At 43.2% G+C, this 21,791-nt stretch overlaps 1 protein-coding gene across 1 annotated transcript in view; it reads right to left on the bottom strand.

Moving 5' to 3' along the window:
* The window catches only part of LOC124034878 (ALK tyrosine kinase receptor-like), a 424,275-nt gene extending 403,334 nt beyond the window's left edge, over positions 1-20,941 (bottom strand). Inside the window, exon 1 of the mRNA XM_046348285.1 lies at positions 20,810-20,941. Within this exon, the coding sequence (XP_046204241.1) occupies positions 20,810-20,941 (132 nt within the window). The remainder of the gene's footprint in view (positions 1-20,809) is intronic.
* Positions 20,942-21,791: the final 850 nt, after the last annotated feature.

Raw genomic sequence — 21,791 nt, 5'->3', positions numbered from 1 at the left:
TTCAGAAAGGATGTTTGTGAGAAAAAAAATATTTGACACTTCTCTGTTTTCTCAATGACATTCAAATCAGCATTGAAAAAAGGTGCAAGTTTAAGTTTGTTCCACCTGAGCAAGTCTGACCACAAGTCAGATAACACTATGATGACACACCAAATGTGTTTTGATGGATCGTGGGAAAAGAGCAGGAATAGGCTTTCGTGGGCTATTATTTGTAAACATTTCAACTGTGAGATGTAAGTGAGATGTAAGTGACAAGTGAGATGTAAGTGACAAGTGGATTTTGCATCCCTCAAACACAGGAAATAGATTTCTGAAAATGACAGATCATCAGGTGGGAGGGGAATGCAGGTTGCATGTACAATACATACAATCTATTAACTGACAGACAAACCCTCTGATTACTGATCCAGGCAATTATGCAGGAAGGCGTATTGTAAAGACGGCCAGACATGCTCGCAGTTTGTCCTTTGCGAGGCGTAGTCTCTACCAAAGGCCAAACAAATGGATGATTGGATTGACTTCTTGTTTACATTACCCAAAGCCAACGATCAATGTTTTTTAATTAGCCGCACATATAGAGACCAATCAGACAATTTTACTACTTTAAGCAGCGAAGGTGAATCAAGATGGCAATTATGTTTTTGGTAACACTTCATTTGGATAGTCTGGATAGTCCATCTGTAGATGCTCTGCAGATGGTCTGTTGATAAGCAACTGCTTGCTAAGGTTACGGTTAAGGTTAGGTTTAGAATAAGGGTAAGGGGCAGGGCAAGGGTTAGTAGAAACCTGTTATGGCAAGGCGGCCTTGTCTCAGGATGGTAAGTTGGTGGTTGAAGATTTCCCTCTAGTGGTGTGGGGGCTGTGCTTTGGCAAAGTGGGTGGGGTTATATCCTTCCTGTTTGGCCCTGTCCGGGGGTGTCCTCGGATGGGGCCACAGTGTCTCCTGACCCCTCCTGTCTCAGCCTCCAGTATTTATGCTGCAGTAGTTTATGTGTCGGGGGGCTAGGGTCAGTTTGTTTATCTGGAGTACTTCTCCTGTCCTATTCAGGTGTCCTGTGTGAATCTAAGTGTGCGTTCTCTAATTCTCTCCTTCTCTCTTTCTTTCTCTCTCTCGGAGGACTTGAGCCCTAGGACCATGCCCCAGGACTACCTGACATGATGACTCCTTGCTGTCCCCAGTCCACCTGGCCATGCTGCTGCTCCAGTTTCAACTGGCCTGGGCCCTAGGACCATGTCCCAGGACTACCTGACATGAGGACTCCTTGCTCCTTGCCATGCTCCTGCTCCAGTTTCAACTGTTCTGCCTTACTATTATTCAACCATGCTGGTCATTTATGAACATTTGAACATCTTGGCCACGTTCTGTTATAATCTCCACCCGGCACAGCCAGAAGAGGACTGGCCACCCCACATATGCTCTCTCTAATTCTCTCTTTCTTTCTCTCTCTCGGAGGACCTGAGCCCTAGGACCGTGCCCCAGGACTACCTGACATGATGGCTCCTTGCTGTCCCCAGTCCACCTGACTGTGCTGCTGCTCCAGTTTCAACTGTTCTGCCTTATTATTATTTGACCATGCTGGTCATTTATGAACATTTGAACAGCTTGGTCATGTTCTGTTATAATCTCTACCCGGCACAGCCAGAAGAGGACTGGCCACCCCACATAGCCCGGTTCCTCTCTAGGTTTCTTCCTAGGTTTTGGCCTTTCTAGGGAGTTTTTCCTAGCCACCGCGCTTTTACACCTGCATTGTTTGCTGTTTGGGGTTTTAGGCTAGGTTTCTGTACAGCACTTTGAGATATCAGCTGATGTACGAAGGGCTATATAAATAAATTTGATTTGATTTGATTTGATCCCCTAGGGGAACTCTCCCCCCATTCAGCTGAAAAGGTGGCGCAGGGAATTCAAACATATTCTTTAGAAATATTTAACTTTCACACATTAACAAGTCCAATACAGCAAATGAAAGATAAACATCTTGTTCATCTACCCATCATGTCCGATTTTTTAAATGTTTTACAGCGAAAACACAACATATATTTATGTTAGACCACCACCAAATCAAAAAAATAATCCCAGCCAAAGATAGTCACAAAAGCAGGATTAGAGATAAAATGAATCACTAACCTTTTGAACATCTTCATCAGATGACACTCATATGACATGTTACACAATACATTTATGTTTTGTTTGATAATATGCATATTTATATCCACAAATCTCAGTTTACATTGACGCCAAGTTCAGAAAAGCCTCCAAAATATCCGGAGGAATTATAGAAAGCTACGCCAGATAACAGAAATACTCATCATAAACTTTGACTAAAGATACATGTTCTACATATAATTAAAGATACAGTCGTTCTTGATGCAACCGCTGTGTCATTTTTTTTTTAAACGTTACGTCCAGGATAACTCAGACGAAAACTTCAAAAATATATTTTCCAGGTCGAATAAACTGGTCAAACTAAGTAGAGAATCAATCTTCAGGATGTTATTTTCATATATATCCAATAACGTTCCAACCGGATCATACGTTTTCATCTGCAGCCAAATCTGCAGCCAACGACGGTTTCATCAACAAATGCGCCACAGGGAAATTCCATTCTGCCAAGACCGTGACTATTTCCCCTCCCATTCGGTCAAAGTTCACACCAGAGGCTCCATTCCACTTTCTACTGAATGAGGACATCTAGTGGAAGGCGTAGGAAGTGCTAACATATCCATATCTTATTTGGAAGGGAAGGGGCGATGACGTCAAATTTGACCCACATTCAGGATTTCACTTCTTGTTTGGAAGATTGCCTGCCCTATGAGTTCTGTTATACTCACAGACATAATTCAAACAGTTTTTTAGAAACTTCAGAGTGTTTTCTATCCAATAGTAATAATAATATGCATATATTAGCAATCTAGGACAGAGTAGGATGCAGTTCACTATGGGCACGCTATTCATCCAAATTGAAAATACTGCCCCCTATCCCCAACAAGCTTTAGTAGATAGTTAGAACCAAATAAGCATCTTGAGAGCGATGCCATGGGGGAAACATTTTAGGGTCTCTGAAGACCAATTAATGGAATGGTTCTTTGAAGAACCACACAAAAATCCTAAAACAGAAAAATGTTGGCCCTCCAGGACTAGAATTCCAATCAAATCAAATTATATGGTCGAATACACATATTTAGCAGATGTTACTGCGGGTGTAGCGAAATGCTTCCTAGCGCCAACGGTGCAGTAGTATCTAACAATTCACAACAACACACAATCTAAAAGGAAAATAAGTATATAAATATTTGGATGAGCATAGAATACAGTATAATACAGTATAGACATATGGAATGAATTGAGTAAAACAGTATGCAAACATTGTTAAAGTGACCAGTGTTTCCATGTCTATGTACATAGTGCAGCAGCCTCTAAGGTGCAGGTTTAAGTGGCCGGGTGGTAGCCGGCTAGTGACAGTGAATAAGTTCAGGGCAGGGTACTTACTGGGTGAAAGCCGGCAAGTGAATTGAATAGTCCTGCTGTAGGGTGTGGAGCCTTATTAGCATATTATTCCGGGTTCCTTTCGAGTTCATTTTAGAGTTACCAGTACCACCCATGACTGTTTGCTAGTGACAGAGACAAGGTTGTTGCATTCATTTTCAATCGTGTGGTCTTCCCCATTAGATTCTAAGTGAATGTGTTGTCATAAAATGTTTCATCTTTAACACATATACATACATATTTCACAAGGCCTTATTTCGAGGACCTAGTTTTATCCTAATACAGTGGACTAAAACTCGTATTTTACAGGCTATTTCCAATTGGAATCTGGCCAAAGTGAGGATATCCAACATTTGGAATTTATATTCACCAGCAACCTGCATTCAGAATGAATGCCAGGGTTGGGAAGACTAAGATATGAGACTACCTAAACCGTCTAAACCAGAACAACCATTTCAGTAATGGGTGCAATAAGTCCAAGTAACAGATTGTAATAGTTTAGAAAAATGTATGTTATTTATATTTGAGCAGCATAATATTAATCAATCAATGTACATGCAAAAAATAAATATTGAAACAAACAATTCTAAACATTAACCTGCAATAAAGCATGCTGGGAAATATGAAAATGATGGGCTTGGTTTTGGTTTCACACTGGGGTTCTTGTACACCACTGAATATTCATTTAACTATTTACAGTGTTAATTTAACTCCTGAATAAACAATAGACATGTTACACTAAAAATCAACACTCGTTAACACTGGCCAATTTGCTCTGTGCTATGAAAGGGACACATCTGCAGGCTTCCATACTGTACATTTCAAGAACCTTTTCGAATTCGCAAGAACTGTAGACGCCACATTAAGAACCCCTCACTTAATTCAAAGGTTCTTTACCGGAGAAGAGCCGGGGAAGAACCAGTTAAGAACTGTATTTTTTTCTGTGTAGGGTTGTAAAGGAGGTGGTGGGGGTGTCATAGCAACCACTGTCACTATTTCTAATTACTGTATGCCATGGCCTGTGAGTAATCCTCAAATGAGATGAAAAAGCAACACAAAAGCAACAGAGAATGATAAACCACATACAGTATAATGTACTCTAATGTAATGGTTGCAAATACAACAAAATGTCATGGTTATTATGCATGCACAAAACGTTCTGAATTAAAGTTAATTATTTCACACCTTTTCTACTGATTTGATCAAACCTATATCCTCACAACTGTATTTTTAGTCACCATGAAGTTGGCAAAATGAGGACTTATACAGAAGTTCAGCACCATATTATGCTTACAGTGGTAATGCTTACACTGGGTAATCCAGAAGGTTTGTTTTCCTGTGTGGATTCTAATACAAAAATAATGATATGAACCTATTAATCTGATGATGCCTCTTCTTTTAAACCACTGAGGGTCATTTCCCTCAATGCCATATCCAGTTTATCCAATATTATTTCATAATTATTGCCTCAATGGACAAATCAATGGAGACACTGCACTACGTTAATTATTATTTAGCCTAGCTAAAATAACCTTGGTATTAGAGTTGCAATACAGGCGGTAAGGTTCTTTTCTATCAACTACATGACCTTAATATCAAAAGAACTGTGTAGAGATGTTTTCAGCACACAAGCGAGAGACAGAAGAGAGAAAATAAAATAGAGGAGGAAAAGAGAGAAAGAGGCTATGTCCCAAATATCTCTCCTTCCTCCCAAAGTGTGCACATGTTACTTCCCTCCACCAATGCAATACTTTTAGATTTGTGGGAGGTAGTGAACGAGTATAGGAGAAAGGAGCTATTATTGGAACACACCCAGAGAACAAGGTGAGCGAGACAGACAGGGACGCTATAACCCACTTTTGACACTTTGGAAAACACCATATCAAAGGGCAACACGCCTCACTGGAAAATGGCAGAGATAAGAAGGGTGTCAGGTAATCGATAGTGTGTTTTGGGGGAGAACAACATGGAGGCTCTGAGGTCTTGAGTCCATTACTATCAAATCAAATCAAATCAAATCAAATGTTATTTGTCACATACACATGGTTAGCAGATGTTAATGCGGGTGTAGCGAAATGCTTGTGCTTCTAGTTCCGAAAATGCAGTAATAACCAACAAGTAATCTAACTAACAATTCCAAAACTACTGTCTCATACACAGTGTAAGGGGATAAATAATATGTACATAAGGATATATGAATGAGTGATGGTACAGAGCAGCATAAGCAAGATACAGCAGATGGTATCGAGTACAGTATATACATATGAGATGAGTATGTAAACAAAGTGGCATAGTTAAAGTGGCTAGTGATACATGTATTACATAAGGATGCAGTCGATGATATAGAGTACAGTATATACGTATGCATATGAGATGAATAATGTAGGGTAAGTAACATTATATAAGGTAGCATTGTTTAAAGTGGCTAGTGATATATTTACATCATTTCCCATCAATTCCCATTATTAAAGTGGCTGGAGTTGAGTCAGTGTCAGTGTGTTGGCAGCAGCCACTCAATGTTAGTGGCGGCTGTTTAACAGGTCTGATGGCCTTGAGATAGAAGCTGTTTTTCAGTCTCTCTGTCCCAGCTTTGATGCACCTGTACTGACCTCGCCTTCTGGATGATAGCGGGGTGAACAGGCAGTGGCTCGGGTGGTTGATGTCCTTGATGATCTTTATGGCCTTCCTGTAACATCGGGTGGTGTAGGTGTCCTGGAGGGCAGGTAGTTTGCCCCCGGTGATGCGTTGTGCAGACTTCACTACCCTCTGGAGAGCCTTACGGTTGAGGGCGGAGCAGTTGCCGTACCAGGCAGTGATACTGCCCGCCAGGATGCTCTCGATTGTGCATCTGTAGAAGTTTGTGAGTGCTTTTGGTGACAAGCCGAATTTCTTCAGCCTCCTGAGATTGAAGAGGCGCTGCTGCGCCTTCTTCACGATGCTGTCTGTGTGAGTGGACCAATTCAGTTTGTCTGTTATGTGTATGCCGAGGAACTTAAAACTTGCTACCCTCTCCACTACTGTTCCATTGATGTGGATAGGGGGGTGTTCCCTCTGCTGTTTCCTGAAGTCCACAATCATCTCCTCAGTTTTGTTGACGTTGAGTGCGAGGTTATTTTCCTGACACCACACTCTGAGGGCCCTCACCTCCTCCCTGTAGGCCGTCTCGTCATTGTTGGTAATCAAGCCTACCACTGTTGTGTCGTCCGCAAACTTGATGATTGAGTTGGAGGCGTGCGTGGCCACGCAGTCGTGGGTGAACAGGGAGTACAGGAGAGGGCTCAGAACGCACCCTTGTGGGGCCCGAGTGTTGAGGATCAGCGGGGAGGAGATGTTGTTGCCTACCCTCACCACCTGGGGGCGGCCCGTCAGGAAGTCCAGTACCCAGTTGCACAGGACGGGGTCGAGACCCAGGGTCTCGAGCTTGATGACAATTTTGGAGGGTACTATGGTGTTGAATGCCGAGCTGTAGTCGATGAACAGCATTCCCACATAGGTATTCCTCTTGTCCAGATGGGTTAGGGCAGTGTGCAGTGTGGTTGAGATTGCATCGTCTGTGGACCTATTTGGGCGGTAAGCAAATTGGAGTGGGTCTAGGGTGTCAGGTAGGGTGGAGGTGATATGGTCCTTGACTAGTCTCTCAAAGCACTTCATGATGACGGAAGTAAGTGCTACGGGGCGGTAGTCGTTTAGCTCAGTTACCGTAGCTTTCTTGGGAACAGGAACAATGGTATCATGTCAAGAAGACAGTGTTTAATAAGATGTGGTCCCCTCTCATCCCTTTCACCATCATAAAGTGAAAAAAGATGCTCTCTAGAACCAAAAAGTGTTCTTCAGCTGTCCCCATAGGAGAACCCTTTGAAAATTCCTTTTGGAACCAAAAAGGGTTCTCCTATGGGGACAGCCGCAGAACCCTTTTGGAACCCTTTTTTCTAAGAGTTTGAGGTATTCCAGAAAGCAGGATTATTAAGTTAGCCAGCAAACTTTGATAAACAGATACATGTACCGTAACTCTTGATTTTGTGGTTGATTAAAACTTAGATTCAATCAGATCAAGCGTTGACTGTCAAAACGGTGAGCAGCTGCTTGATCAGTCACAACGCCACACCTGTCCCACTTGCGTTAGAAGTTCAGTGTTCGAACTTGTAAACAAGTCTGCACAGGATTTCTCGTAGTACGACTCTATGCAGCTAATGGCAATGTCCACTTCATGTATAATGCCAGGAACCGCTTGTGGATTTGACAACTCTAACACAGTTCCACCTCCGACACCGCCAAAACAACTGCTATGCGGATGTCGGCTAAAGTGGATCTTATTGAACAAATGTATAAAATGTTGGGATTTCCCTGGTATACTTGATCATGTAGCTTCCTCCTATGGGGAGGTGTGGGGTAGAGGGGCGTGTGAGTTGTACTAAGATTTTCCACTTGTAGGACAAAAAAAGTCCACAAGACACTATCCACTTTATATTGTAAATACAATCACACTTGACTGCACATTCATCATTTATACTGTATTTCCTATTTCTTACATATCCGTTTTGTTAATATGTAAACGACTTCTCTTCTACTTACTTGTTATTGTTTTATTTGACTTTTAATGATTATTGATATGGATATTTGTACTGCATTGTGCTATATTCCTGAAAGGGGGAAATGTAGAAATAAATCATACGGAGATGTAGCTACGGCTTCAAGTCACTTGATTTTCATATCCAATCATCAACCATTTACAGTACCAGTTAAAAGTTTGGACACACCTACTCATTCCAGGGTTTTTCTTTATTTGTACTATTTTCTACACTGTTGAATAATAGTGAATACATCAAAACTATGAAATAAATAATATTAAATAATACATATGGAATCATGTAGTAACCAAAAAAGTGTTAAACAAATCAAAATATATTTTATGTTTGAGATTCTTTAAAGTAGCCACCCTTTGCCTTGATGACAGCTTTGCACACTCTTGACATTCTCTCAACCAGCTTCATGAGGTAGTCACCTGGAATGCATTTCAATTAAAAGGTGTGCCTTCTTAAAAGTTAATTTGTGGAATTTCTTTCCTTCTTAATGCATTTGAGGAAATCAGTTGTTTTATGACAAGGTAGTACAGAAGATAGGATTATTTGGTAAAATACCAAGTCCATAATATGGCAAGAAAAGCTCAAATATGCAAAGATAAACAACAGTCCATCATTACTTTAAGTCAGTCTCAACATTTTAAGAACTTTGAAAGTTTCTTCAAATGCAGTCACAAAAACCATCAAGCATCATGTGATGAAACTGGCTCTCATGAGGACCGCCACAGGAAAGGAAGACCCAGAGTTACCTCTGCTGCAGAGGATAAGTTAATTAGAGTTACCAGCTTCATAAATTGCAGTCCAAATAAAAGCTTCACAGACACATCTCAATATCAACTATTCAGAGGAGATTGCGTTAATCAGGCCTTCATGGCTGAATTGCTGCAAAGAAAACACTACTAAAGGACACCAATAAGAAGAAGAGACTTGCTTGGGCCAAGAAACACGAGCAATGGACATTAGACCAGTGGAAATCTGTTCTTTGGTCTGATGAGTCCAAATTGGAGATTTTTGGTTCCAACCGTCGTGTCTATATGAGACATAGATGAACAGGTTATCTCCGCATGTGTGGTTCCCACCAAGAAGCATGGAAGAGGAGGTGTGATGGTGTGGGGGTGCCAACAAGTGCTCAACATAAAGTGGGGCAAAAAAGTATTTAGTCAGCCACCAATTGTGCAAGTTCTCCCACTTAAAAAGATACACTTAGGTACACTTCAACTATGACAGACAAATTGAGAAAAAAAATCCAGAAAATCACATTGTAGGATTTTTAATTTATTTATTTGCAAATTATGGTGGAAAATAAGTATTTGGTCAATAACAAAAGTTTATCTCAATACTTTGTTATATACCCGTTGTTGACAATGACAGAGGTCAAACGTTTTCTGTAAGTCTTCACAAGGTATTCACACACTGTTGCTGGTATTTTGGCCCATTCCTCCATGCAGATCTCCTCTAGAGCAGTGATGTTTCGGGGCTGTTGCTGGGCAACACGGGCTTTCAACTCCCTCCTACGATTTTCTATGGGGTTGAGATCTGGAGACTGGCTACGCCACTCCAGGACTTTGAAATGCTTCTTACAAAGCCACTCCTTCGTTGCCCGGGCAGTGTGTTTGGGATCATTGTCATGCTGAAACACTCACGTTTCATCTTCAATGCCCTTGCTAATGGAAGAAGGTTGAAACTCAAAATCTCACGATACATGGCCCCATTCATTCTTTCCTGGTCCCTTTGCAGAAAAACAGCCCCAAAGCATGATGTTTCCACCCCCATGCTTCACAGTAGGTATGGTGTTCTTTGGATGCAACTCAGCATTCTTTGTCCTCCAAACACGACGAGTTGAGTTTTTACCAAAATGTTATATTTTGGTTTCATCTGACCATATGACATTCTCCCAATCTTCTTCTGGATCATCCAAATGCTCTCTAGCAAACTTCAGATGGGCCTGGACATGTACTGGCTTAAGCAGGGGGACACGTCTGGCACTGCAGGATTTGAGTCCCTGGCGGCGTAGTGTGTTACTGTTGGCAGGCTTTGTTACTTTGGTCCCAGTTCTCTGCAGGTCATTCACTAGGTCCCCCTGTGTGGTTCTGGGATTTTTGCTCACCATTCTTGTGATCATTTTGACCCCACGGGGTGAGATCTTACGTGGAGCCCCAGATCGAGGGAGATTATCAGTGGTCTTGTATGTCTTCCATTTCCTAATAATTGCTCCCACAGTTGATTTCTTCAAACCAAGCTGCTTACCTATTGCAGATTCAGTCTTCCCAGCCTGGTGCAGGTCTACAATTGGGTTTCTGGTGTCCTTTGACAGCTCTTTGGTCTTGGCCATAGTGGAGTTTGGAGTGTGACTGTTTGAGGTTGTGGACAGGTGTCTTTTATACTGATAACAAGTTCAAACAGGTGCCATTAATACAGGCAACGAGTGGAGGACAAAGGAGCCTCTTAAAGAAGAAGTTACAGGTCTGTGAGAGCCAGAAATCTTGCTTGTTTGTAGGTGACCAAATACTTATTTTCCACCATAATTTGCAAATAAATTCATTAAAAATCCTACAATGTGATTTTCTGGATTTCTTTTCTCATTTTGTCTGTCATAGTTGAGGTGTACCTATGATTAAAATTACAGGCCTCTCATCTTTTTAAGTGGGAGAACTTGCACAATTGGTGGCTGACTAAATACTTTTTTGCCCCACTGTATAACAAATATATTTTAGTTTATCAAATTCGTTTGAATCTTTTTTTAAATATATATTTTTCTTCCATTTTGACATTACAGAGTATTTTGAGTAGATTGTTGACAAAAAATGACATATTCATTTTAATCTCACTTAGTAACACAATGAAATGTGAAGAAATCCAAGGGGTATGAGTTTCATGGCAACGCACTGTATTTGTCTTCCATCTCCCTCTTCCATCTCCCTCTTATATATAGAATATCTGAGATCTGAAAGTGAAACTCAAAGTTAATAAAAGATGTAATGCTACATTATATTCATTACCCCTCCTTATTATTTCCCTATCATTTTAAGGTGCTTGAGAATTGCGGCCGGAGGATATTACTTTGGTTGCGTACTGCTTTTTACAGTCTCTGCTGGTAAAGCATTGAGTCTTCTTTACTAACCTAGTCAGAGAAAGAATCCCTGAAACCTGAGGTGATGTTTGCTGTTGTCATGTATTTCTACATACCTTTGATGTTTTTGCCCCTTCTCTTTTTATTCCCTTTTCCCTTTGAGAAGTGCTGGAGAGCAATGAATCTAACAAGCAAACCACAGCAGTAGTCCAATTACCCTCAGGATACCTGTCTGAGTTATTTTTGCTCGAAATGTAGGAAGAGAAGAGGGAAAAGGAGAATGGGAAAAAAAGGAAGTGTCTAAAATGGCTGTCATTTTGACAGTGCACCGCCAACTCATCACAGTGGGCTGAGCGTCCCAAGGGTTGCCGCCCTTGACTGAGAGCCCAGTCCCGTTCATTACGGAGAGATGAGGAAGAACCTGGAACTCGGCGCTACTCATCTTCAGTCCTGAGAGGGCCTTCATCAGCTGGTTTCTCTGACTGCCCCCGATCCTTCCCTCCCCTCCATCCCAAGCCACCATTTAGACTGTCTCTTAAGAGCTGAGATAGGAAGCCAAATTGGTTCAATCATGACAGATAATTTGCCGGAATCAGCCAGTGTCCCTGCCTGCAGAGTCACTTAGATCAAGGTTTCAGAAGCTCCCCTTCAGCTCTCTTCAGTCATCAGAAAACGTGGAAGTTCCCATGTGCTAGTCTTCTATGGAGAGTGCTGTAATGGGAGAGTATATATAAGATATACCCAGCGCGCAAAATTGGACAAAACTGGGTAAATTGGCACAGGTAGAGTTCTTGCAATAGCATCAATACAACTGCCCCCTTTCATTGAAGCATTGATGTTTAAGGCCGACTGGGGTACTGCAGGCTGTTGTATCCAGAAAGCAGGATCCCCCATTATGATAAAATAGCAATCTTTGTGGTCAATATTCGCGTAAATACATAACAACTATGAAGATAATTATGGTACCAAATTACACCAAATGTACACTACCGTTCCAACGGTTGGGGTCACTTAGAAATGTCCTTGTTTTTGAAAGAAAAGCTCATTGTTTGTCCATTAAAATAACATCAAATTGATCAGAAATATTTACATTTACATTTACATTTAAGTCATTTAGCAGACGCTCTTATCCAGAGCGACTTACAAATTGGTGCATTCACCTTATGACATCCAGTGGAACAACCACTTTACATGCATCTAAATATTTTAAGGGGGGGGGGGGTGAGAAGGATTACTTTATCCTATCCTAGGTATTCCTTAAAGAGGTGGGGTTTCAGGTGTCTCCGGAAGGTGGTGATTGACTCCGCTGTCCTGGCGTCGTGAGGGAGTTTGTTCCACCATTGGGGAGCCAGAGCAGCGAACAGTTTTGACTGGGCTGAGCGGGAACTGTACTTCCTCAGTGGTAGGGAGGCGAGCAGGCCAGAGGTGGATGAACGCAGTGCCCTTATTTGGGTGTAGGGCCTGATCAGAGCCTGGAGGTACTGAGGTGCCGTTCCCCTCACAGCTCCGTAGGCAAGCACCATGATCTTGTAGCGGATGCGAGCTTCAACTGGAAGCCAGTGGAGAGAGCGGAGGAGCGGGGTGACGTGAGAGAACTTGGGAAGGTTGAACACTAGACGGGCTGCGGCGTTCTGGATGAGTTGTAGGGGTTTAATGGCACAGGCAGGGAGCCCAGCCAACAGCGAGTTGCAGTAATCCAGACGGGAGATGACAAGTGCCTGGATTAGGACCTGCGCCGCTTCCTGTGTGAGGCAGGGTCGTACTCTGCGGATGTTGTAGAGCATGAACCTACAGGAACGGGCCACCGCCTTGATGTTAGTTGAGAACGACAGGGTGTTGTCCAGGATCACGCCAAAGTTCTTAGCGCTCTGGGAGGAGGACACAATGGAGTTGTCAACCGTGATGGCGAGATCATGGAACGGGCAGTCCTTCCCCGGGAGGAAGAGCAGCTCCGTCTTGCCGAAGTTCAGCTTGAGGTGGTGATCCGTCATCCACACTGATATGTCTGCCAGACATGCAGAGATGCAATTCACCACCTGGTCATCAGAAGTGGGAAAGGAGAAGATTAATTGTGTGTCGTCTGCATAGCAATGATAGGAGAGACCATGTGAGGTTATGACAGAGCCAAGTGACTTGGTGTATAGCGAGAATAGGAGAGGGCCTAGAACAGAGCCCTGGGGGACACCAGTGGTGAGAGCGCGTGGTGAGGAGACAGATTCTCGCCACGCCACCTGGTAGGAGCGACCTGTCAGGTAGGACGCAATCCAAGCGTGGGCCGCGCCGGAGATGCCCAACTCGGAGAGGGTGGAGAGGAGGATCTGATGGTTCACAGTATCGAAGGCAGCCGATAGGTCTAGAAGGATGAGAGCAGAGGAGAGAGAGTTAGCTTTAGCGGTGCGGAGCGCCTCCGTGATACAGAGAAGAGCAGTCTCAGTTGAATGACTAGTCTTGAAACCTGACTGATTTGGATCAAGAAGGTCATTCTGAGAGAGATAGCGGGAGAGCTGACCAAGGACGGCACGTTCAAGAGTTTTGGAGAGAAAAGAAAGAAGGGATACTGGTCTGTAGTTGTTGACATCGGAGGGATCGAGTGTAGGTTTTTTCAGAAGGGGTGCAACTCTCGCTCTCTTGAAGACGGAAGGGACGTAGCCAGCGGTCAGGCATAAGTTGATGAGCGAGGTGAGGTAAGGGAGAAGGTCTCCGGAAATGGTCTGGAGAAGAGAGGAGGGGATAGGGTCGAGCTGGCAGGTTGTTGGGCGGCCGGCCGTCACAAGACGCGAGATTTCATCTGGAGAGAGAGGGGAGAAAGAGGTCAGAGCACAGGGTAGGGCAGTGTGAGCAGAACCAGCGGTGTAGACATTGTTAATGTTGTAAATGACTATTTTTTTATGGAATATCTACACAGGCCTACAGTGGCCCATTATCAGCAACCATCACTCCTGTGTTCCAATGGCACATTGTGTTAACTAATCATAAGAAAAAAATGTGTTAGCACAACTGAAAACTGTTGTTCTGATTAAAGAAGCAATGAAGCTGGTTTTCTTTAGACTAGTTGAGTATCTAGAGCATCAGTATTTGTGGGTATGATTACAGGCTCAAAATGGCCAGAAACAAAACACTTTCTTCTGAAACTTGTCAGTCTATTCTTGTTCTGAGAAATGAAGGCTATTCCATGCGAGAAATTGCCAAGAAACTGAAGATCTCGTACAACACTGTGTACTAACAGAACAGCGCAAACTGGCTCTAACCAGAAAAGAAAGAGGAGTGGGAGGCCCCGGTGCACAACTGAGCAAGAGGACAAATACATTAAAGTGTCTAGTTTGAGAAATAGATGCCTCACAAGTCCTGATGCCTCACAACTGGCAGCTTCGTTAAATAGTATCTGCAAAACACCAGTCTCAACGTCAACAGTGAAGAGGCGACTCCGGGATGCCGACCAGACATAGCATTTTCCTTGATGGCCAAAAAGCTACATTTTAGTCTCATCTGACCAGAGTGCCTTCTTCCATATGTTTGGGGAGTCTCCCACATGCCTTTTGGCGAACACCAAACATGCTTGCTTATTTTTTTCTTTAAGCAATGGCTTTTTTCTGACCTCTCTTCTGTAAAGCCCAGCTCTGTGGAGTGTACGGCTTAAAGTGGTCCTATGGACAGATACTCCAGTCTCCGCTGTGGAGCTTTGCAGCTCATTAATGGTTATCATTGGTCTCTTTGTTGCCTCTCTGATGAATGCCCTCGATGCGTTTTGGTGGGTGTCCCTGTCTTGGCAGGTAATTATGTGACTTCTGAAGGTAATTGGTTGCACCAGATCTTCTTTAGGGGCTTCATAGCAAAGGGGGTGGTTGCATATGCACGCACCACTTTACCATTATTTATTTTTTTTAACAAGGTATTTGTTTCATTTCACTTCACCAATTTGGACTGTTTTGTGTATGTCCATTACATGAAATCCAAATAAAAATCCATTTAAATTACAGATTGTAAATCAACAAAATAGGAAAATGCCAAGGGGTGTGAATCCTTTATTAGGCATTTATTCAGTCATCTTTCTTCTTTATCTAATACATGTGTTTATTCATTCACAATTAGGATGTTGCTGGGCCTAGCACAGGCAGCATGGTCCCCTGGTCATCTGGTACCAGTGCTGTGGGAAATGATGCTAGGCCTAGCAGAGACAGCTCAGAGGTGTGTGCAGTGGAGGTAGGAAGAAAACAGAGACACAGATGTACTGACAGTTCCTTAATATATTGGCTCTATTCTGTATGTAATAGCAATTTACACTTAGGAGTGACAGTCAGCGTGACAGGCAAACAGAGGAGCACAAGGAGAAGCAAAGACAGATTGACAATAGAGGAGAACAAAGAGAATCACAGACAGAAAGACGGACAGAGTGACAGACGGAGAGACGAACAGACAGACCGAGACAGAGTGACAGCAGAGAAGATACAGACTGTTCAACAGGGAGGCAACAGAGACACAGTTATAGTGGTACGTTGTATCTCCAGTGGTGCTTTTACATGTTGGATGTGTCTTAGCTGGTTAAAAAAGGAGCACTATGTTTCACCGGTCACAGTCCGCCCCTGGACAAGAGACTCATTGAATATCACACAAAACAATGCTAGCTATCATAAGTCAAATGTAAACGTGAACAACGACGAGAACATTAGAATTAAGTCAGTACCGTCTGGCACAATGAGGATGACGTTTTGCGACTGGGGGCCAGTCGAACGGGCATAAACACCCATCTTGGGAGCTCGGAAGGAAGAGTCAAGCGACTTGAATGAGGGGAAAGGAGGAGGAGAAGGGGGCGGGAGCTTGGCTGCGCGGCTTGATGATGAAACACTTTGTTTATTAGAGGAAACAGACATGAATCACTCCCAGCAACGGCCCAGGGGCCAATAATGCGAGGCGGAAACACAGGAGATTAGGAGGTGTGCGTATGTGGGGGGAGGTGGGGATAGGATTCCTGTAAATGATTAGCATGCCGAAATTCTTATCAGCTAATTTAGAGGAATGACATGTGAATGTCGAGTGACTACCTCCTCAGAGATGGATTAGAGCATGTAGCTCATGGTAGAAGTAGACAACTTCACACAAGGGGAAGATGAGTGGAGACAAGGGTGTTGATGTCACTTCCTGTGCCAAGTCCCTCATGCACGGGACACAGTTTCCCCTCTCTGAAGGTGTAGCCTATCTGGCTTGCTTAACTTACCACATTCTTCTGTTCTGTTATCATCTGCAAGGTTAAAGGCGGTAATTGAAATTTGGCCCCCTGGTAGGGAACGCTCTCAGAGATGCTGTGTTACGCTGGCCTAGAATAGAGGCCTGGATGTATCGACAAATTATCAAGAGACAAATCCCTAAACACCTGTATAGGAAGTAAAAAGTGACACTTTTATGATAAGAACCCAGACATTTTTAATAATGCCCCAGGTGGGGGATTATTCAAAGTCCTGAGGCAATCGAGACGGCTCTTCATGAATAGCGAGAGAAATGGAGTGGATTTTCCAACACAAGCATCCCTATTCACTCCAAATCAAAAGGTGTGATCTGGCCTGAAAACTTGATGTTAGCCGTTTTAGCGGTATCACGCCAACCCTCAGATGGCTTAGATCAAGACACAGCTTTTCTTACTGAAAGGTTGGCTTCGGACCAAAGGTGAGAGGGAAATCAGAGGGAGGAGATGTTTGCTATCTCAGCACGACATACTCTTTGATGTGAACCACAAGGTGTCTGTCTGCTTACCAGAGACAGTAATGACATTCCTTCTTCTTCTGTTGTTGTTGGTTTGTTCTGGGTTGCACAGGCCCACTGTTGCAAGCCATCGATGTAATGACTACTCTGATTTTTCTTTTCGACATGGGGGTTGACATTTGGCGGCAGCAGTGGGATCCAGTGAATAGAATGGTAGAAAAAACACGAGTGGGGATGGATATGATTTCGCGCCTCTTCAGCATCAAATAGACACTTTTGGACTCAAACTCAATGGAAATGAGACATATGCAGAGGGCTAAATCATCTGTTTACATTTACCACTGTTGAGAGCAACACAGATCCCTAAGACAGATCCATCCAGCAACAAATTGTGTTTATTATGTCTGGAACATACCGGCAACACGAGTTGTGTTATTTCATGACAGAAAGAGAGCAACCTGGTTACCTTGAAGCTAAAATATAGACTCGGCTAGAACACAAATAAGACCCCCGAATTGATGAGTCATCACTGTTTGTTCTCTCATTCTCACCCCCAACCTCTGCAATAATGTCAGTAACAGAGGGAGGAGGGGTAAGCCAGTTTCCTAACTGACTACACTATATACACAAAAGTATGTGGCCAACCCTTCAAATGAGTGGATTCTGCTATTTCAGCCACAACTGTTGCTGACAGGTGTGTAAAATAGAGCACACAGATGTGCAACCTACATAGAAAAACATTGGCAGTAGAATGGCCTTACTGAAGAGCTCTGTGACATTCAACGTGGCACCATCATAGGATGCCACCTTTCCAACAAGTCAGTTCTTCAAATTTCTGCCCTACTAGAGCTGTTATTGTGAAGTGGAAACGTATAGGAGTAACAACGGCTCAGCCGCGAAGCGGTAGGCCACACAAGCTCAGTGCTTAGCGTGTAAAAAATTATCTGTCCTTGGTTGCAACACTCACTACCGAGCACAAGAACAGTTTGCCGCCATTGGACTCTGGAGCAGTGGGAACGCATTCTCTGGAGTGATGAATCATGCTTCGCGGATGCCAGGCGAACGCTACCTGCCAGAATGTACAGTTCCAACTGTAAAGTTTGGTGTAGGAGGAATAATGGTCTGGGGCTGTTTTTCATGGTTCAGGCTAGGACCCTTAGTTCCTAGTGAAGGGAAGTCTTAACACAACAGCATACAATAACATTCTAGACGATTCTGTGCTTCCAACTTTGTGGAAACAGTTTGGGGAAGACCCTTTCCTGTTTCAACATGACAATGCCCCCGTTTCAGCAGGACGATACCAATGTGCACAGAGATAATGCGGTACAGAAAAAGTGTGTCAATAATCGGTGTGATAGAAGTTGACTGGTCTGCATAGAGCCCTGACCTCAACCCCATCGAACACCTTTGGAATGAATTGGAATGCCGACTGCAAGACAGGCCTAATCGCCCAACATCAGTGCCCGACGTCACTAATGCACTTGTGGCTGAATGGAAGCAAGTCCCCGCAGCAATGTTCCAACATCTAGTGGAAAGCCTTCCCAGAAGAGTGGAGGCTGTTATAGCAACAAACTACATATTAATGCCCATGATTTTGGAATCAGATGTTCGATGAGCAGGTGTCCACATACATTTGGTCATGTAGTGTAACACCTCTGGGGGACGCTTTAAATCGCAGCAGTAAATCCTGTCAGAACCATCCAGGGTAAGCACATTATAATTCATTTCAGTCCATAAAAGAAACGTCACCCTCTCTTTACTTCTTCATATCTTTCTGGGTTTCCGTTAAATATACCTAACAAGAGCACCTTTGGGAATGTTTGGGGTGATGAAGGTGAAGATAGCTAGGGAACATTATGAACAATTAAATGGTTACAGTTGAAAAAGTAGGAGTAGTATTAAAAAGACAAGTAATCTAAGTTGGGTCATTCTGAAGATCTCAACGTTGGTTTGGTGTTGAGAGCTTCAACGGTGTATGAAGAAATGTTTCCCATGTAAGGATTCCAAAAAGGTTCTTCGGCTGTCCCCATAGAAGAACCCTTTTTGGTTCAAGGTAAAACCCTATTGGGTTCCATGTAGAACCCTTTCCCCAAAGTGTTCTATGTGGATCCTAAAATAGTTCAACCTGGAACCAAAAATGATTCATCAAAGGGTTGTCCTATGGGGACAGCCAAAGAACCCTTTTAAGTTCTAGATAGCTCTATTTTTCAAGAGTGTAGGGCCATTTTATTATGATTTAAATGCATTGGGAGCTCATTTAAATATTGTTGTAGTACAAAAAGTATAAATGCTATCAAAAATATTTTCACGTTAATAGCTTAAATCGTGTAAGCAGTCGAGAGGGCTAAATAAATGGAGTTGTGCTTTGATTTCAGCAAGGCAGCAGGCTAGTCAGCATCCATGCACACATAATTCAAATAATAATAATAACATTTCATTTGTAGAGCACATTTCCCACGCTCAATACACAAAGTAGAAAACAAAAACAAAACAAAAAACACCATCAATACATCAATAAGTAGAAACAACAATCACAATACATCAAAACGTAACATGTTAATGCAAAAGATAGACTAATGCAAAAGATACAAAATCTAGCAAATTCATTCTTAAAAGTCTAAGCTGTAGGGGGGGGGCTGGGGGTTCTAAGCTGACATGTGGAATTGTTTTAAGAAGGTCATACCATGCATGGATAATTTAGCCATTTGAATTTGAATTTTAGGAGCCCTTTAGGTATCCCAAAAATAATATTCAAAAATTATTTGATAAAATATTGAATTTGGTAATACGTTGAATAACACTTTCACAAATGGAAAAAAAGACAACAATGTGTCATAAGAAGAGTCTGTCCTATATCTAGGAGATATAAGAAAGCACAGGACATATTTTTGTCTATTCTGACACATATTTAACCACTTATTTGTATTGGCACAAAACTATCTCCATACTTCCATTAATTTATATAGGTTACCTTTAGACGAGTCCTGTGACACTTGTGGGGGTTATATAAGTTTGTAGCCTAAAAAGTTTGGACACTACAGACTAATGTTGGCATATCAGCTTTACCAACTTCAGACGAGTCCGTGGGGCTTGTGAGAGTCTCCCCTTTTATAGAGTAGGTCATATTAGTTTGTAGGCCAAAGCATTCAGATGCTACATATGTTTTTGTGAGAAGACCGATATTCGAGATGTCTGCTGGTCTGACAAACAGCGCTGTAGCTCTGACACTTTCGACTGCAGATGCGGAAGGGTGACAGGTGGATGAGGTGGATTGAGACATAGCTCAGCCCAAAAAATAGCTCTAGCTTAAACTGCCACATTTTTATGTTTTTTTATTTTATTATTTTACTTAGATTGACGCACCGTTGCATCAATGGACTCTGGAGGGTTATTAAGCGATCATACATGAAAAGCTAGCTTGAATAGTATGTCTTAAGTAGTTTTTAAATGAAGAAATACGAGATACCTCTTTTACATGTACAGGTGAGTATTCCAGAGCTGAGGGGCCACATGTGAGAAGGCCCTGTCACCATAGCCACAGGAAGTAAGGATCCTGATTAATCGAAAAATATATATACAGTACCAGTCAAAGGTTTGGACACACCTACTCATTCCAGGGTTTTTCTTAAATTTTACTATTTTCTACATTGTAGAATAATAGTGAAGAAATCAAAACTATGAAGTAACACATATGGAATCATGTAGTAACCAAAAAAGTGTTAAACAAATCAAATATAAAGTAGCCACCCTTTGCCTTGATGACAGCTTTGCCATCGAATTCAACTACAACTAGCGGAGGGACTCCTACCACGAGTCATCCCAGCAAGCCATCCCCCCAGCCCACACAGCAGTCCACCCAGGGAGGCAATGCCCGACTGTCCCTCCCAGACAAGTATGACGGGACTCCATCCAAATGCTGTGGCTTCCTATCCAGCAGTCCCTCTATTTCGCCCATCAGATGGGAGCCCTCACTTTCCTTACCCTCACCTTCTGGATCGTGGCAGCCTCCAGTAGATGGAATGAACTGGCACTCTGCACCCTATTCCGTAGAGGACTGTGCGAGGAGGTGCAGACGGAGTTGGCGTGCCAGGACGACAACCTTTCCTTGGACATGCTCATCTCTGTGGCCATCGCTATGGACAACCTTCTTCAGGAGGCATCTTCCTCTCCCCTTGCCCTTTTCCTTTGGCCGTCCTGAGGCAGAGCCTGAACCCATGGCGGTAGGGGCCATACACCTCTCCGAGGCAAAGCGGCATCGCTGGAGACAGCTGGGACTGTGTTCCTATTGCGGCCTGGAGGGGCACCAGCTTCAGCGGTGTCCGGTGCGTACCAACCCGGGATCCACTGGGGCAGAGGGGCGGCCCTCAGATCATCCGTCTCCCAGGGTAGGCATGAGTATTCCAACATCATCGTTTTCCTCCAGACCCTTCCTGGTTTCCATTTCACTGGTTGGCTGTCCTTCAGGTGTTGTCTCTACAGCTCTAGTAGACTCCCATGTCACAGGGAATTTCATCAACCAGGCTCTCGCCTCCTCCCTGAACATCACCTCGTACCCGCTCTCCTCTCCTTTTTTACAGTCCACGCCCTGGATAATCAACCATTGTGATCCGGCACAATCACGCACATCACAGAACCACCAAGAAAATCTTCCGTTCCACATCATCACCGCACCTGAAAACAAAGTCATCCTCGGCCTCCCATGGCTCAAACGTCATAACCCCACCATCTCATGGTCAAGGATGAAAATCACCACCTGAGCACCAGAAGACCTGCTTTCTCTTACCCTGTGGTTCCACATCGGTTTAGAGTCCTGTAGGTGCCCTCCAGCCTATCATTCCATCGTCCTGTATTGTTGGCCCCGTGTTTTGGGACATAGATGTGGACATCAATCCAGGCTCTGGAGAGGAAACCCGTCTGCTACCCGCCCTCCTGAGAGCATATACAGTGGGACAAAAAGTATTTA

The sequence above is a fragment of the Oncorhynchus gorbuscha genome, linkage group LG05 (assembly GCF_021184085.1).
Source record: "Oncorhynchus gorbuscha isolate QuinsamMale2020 ecotype Even-year linkage group LG05, OgorEven_v1.0, whole genome shotgun sequence".
NCBI classification, from domain to species: domain Eukaryota; kingdom Metazoa; phylum Chordata; class Actinopteri; order Salmoniformes; family Salmonidae; genus Oncorhynchus; species Oncorhynchus gorbuscha.
This window is presented reverse-complemented; position numbering and strand designations above follow the sequence as displayed.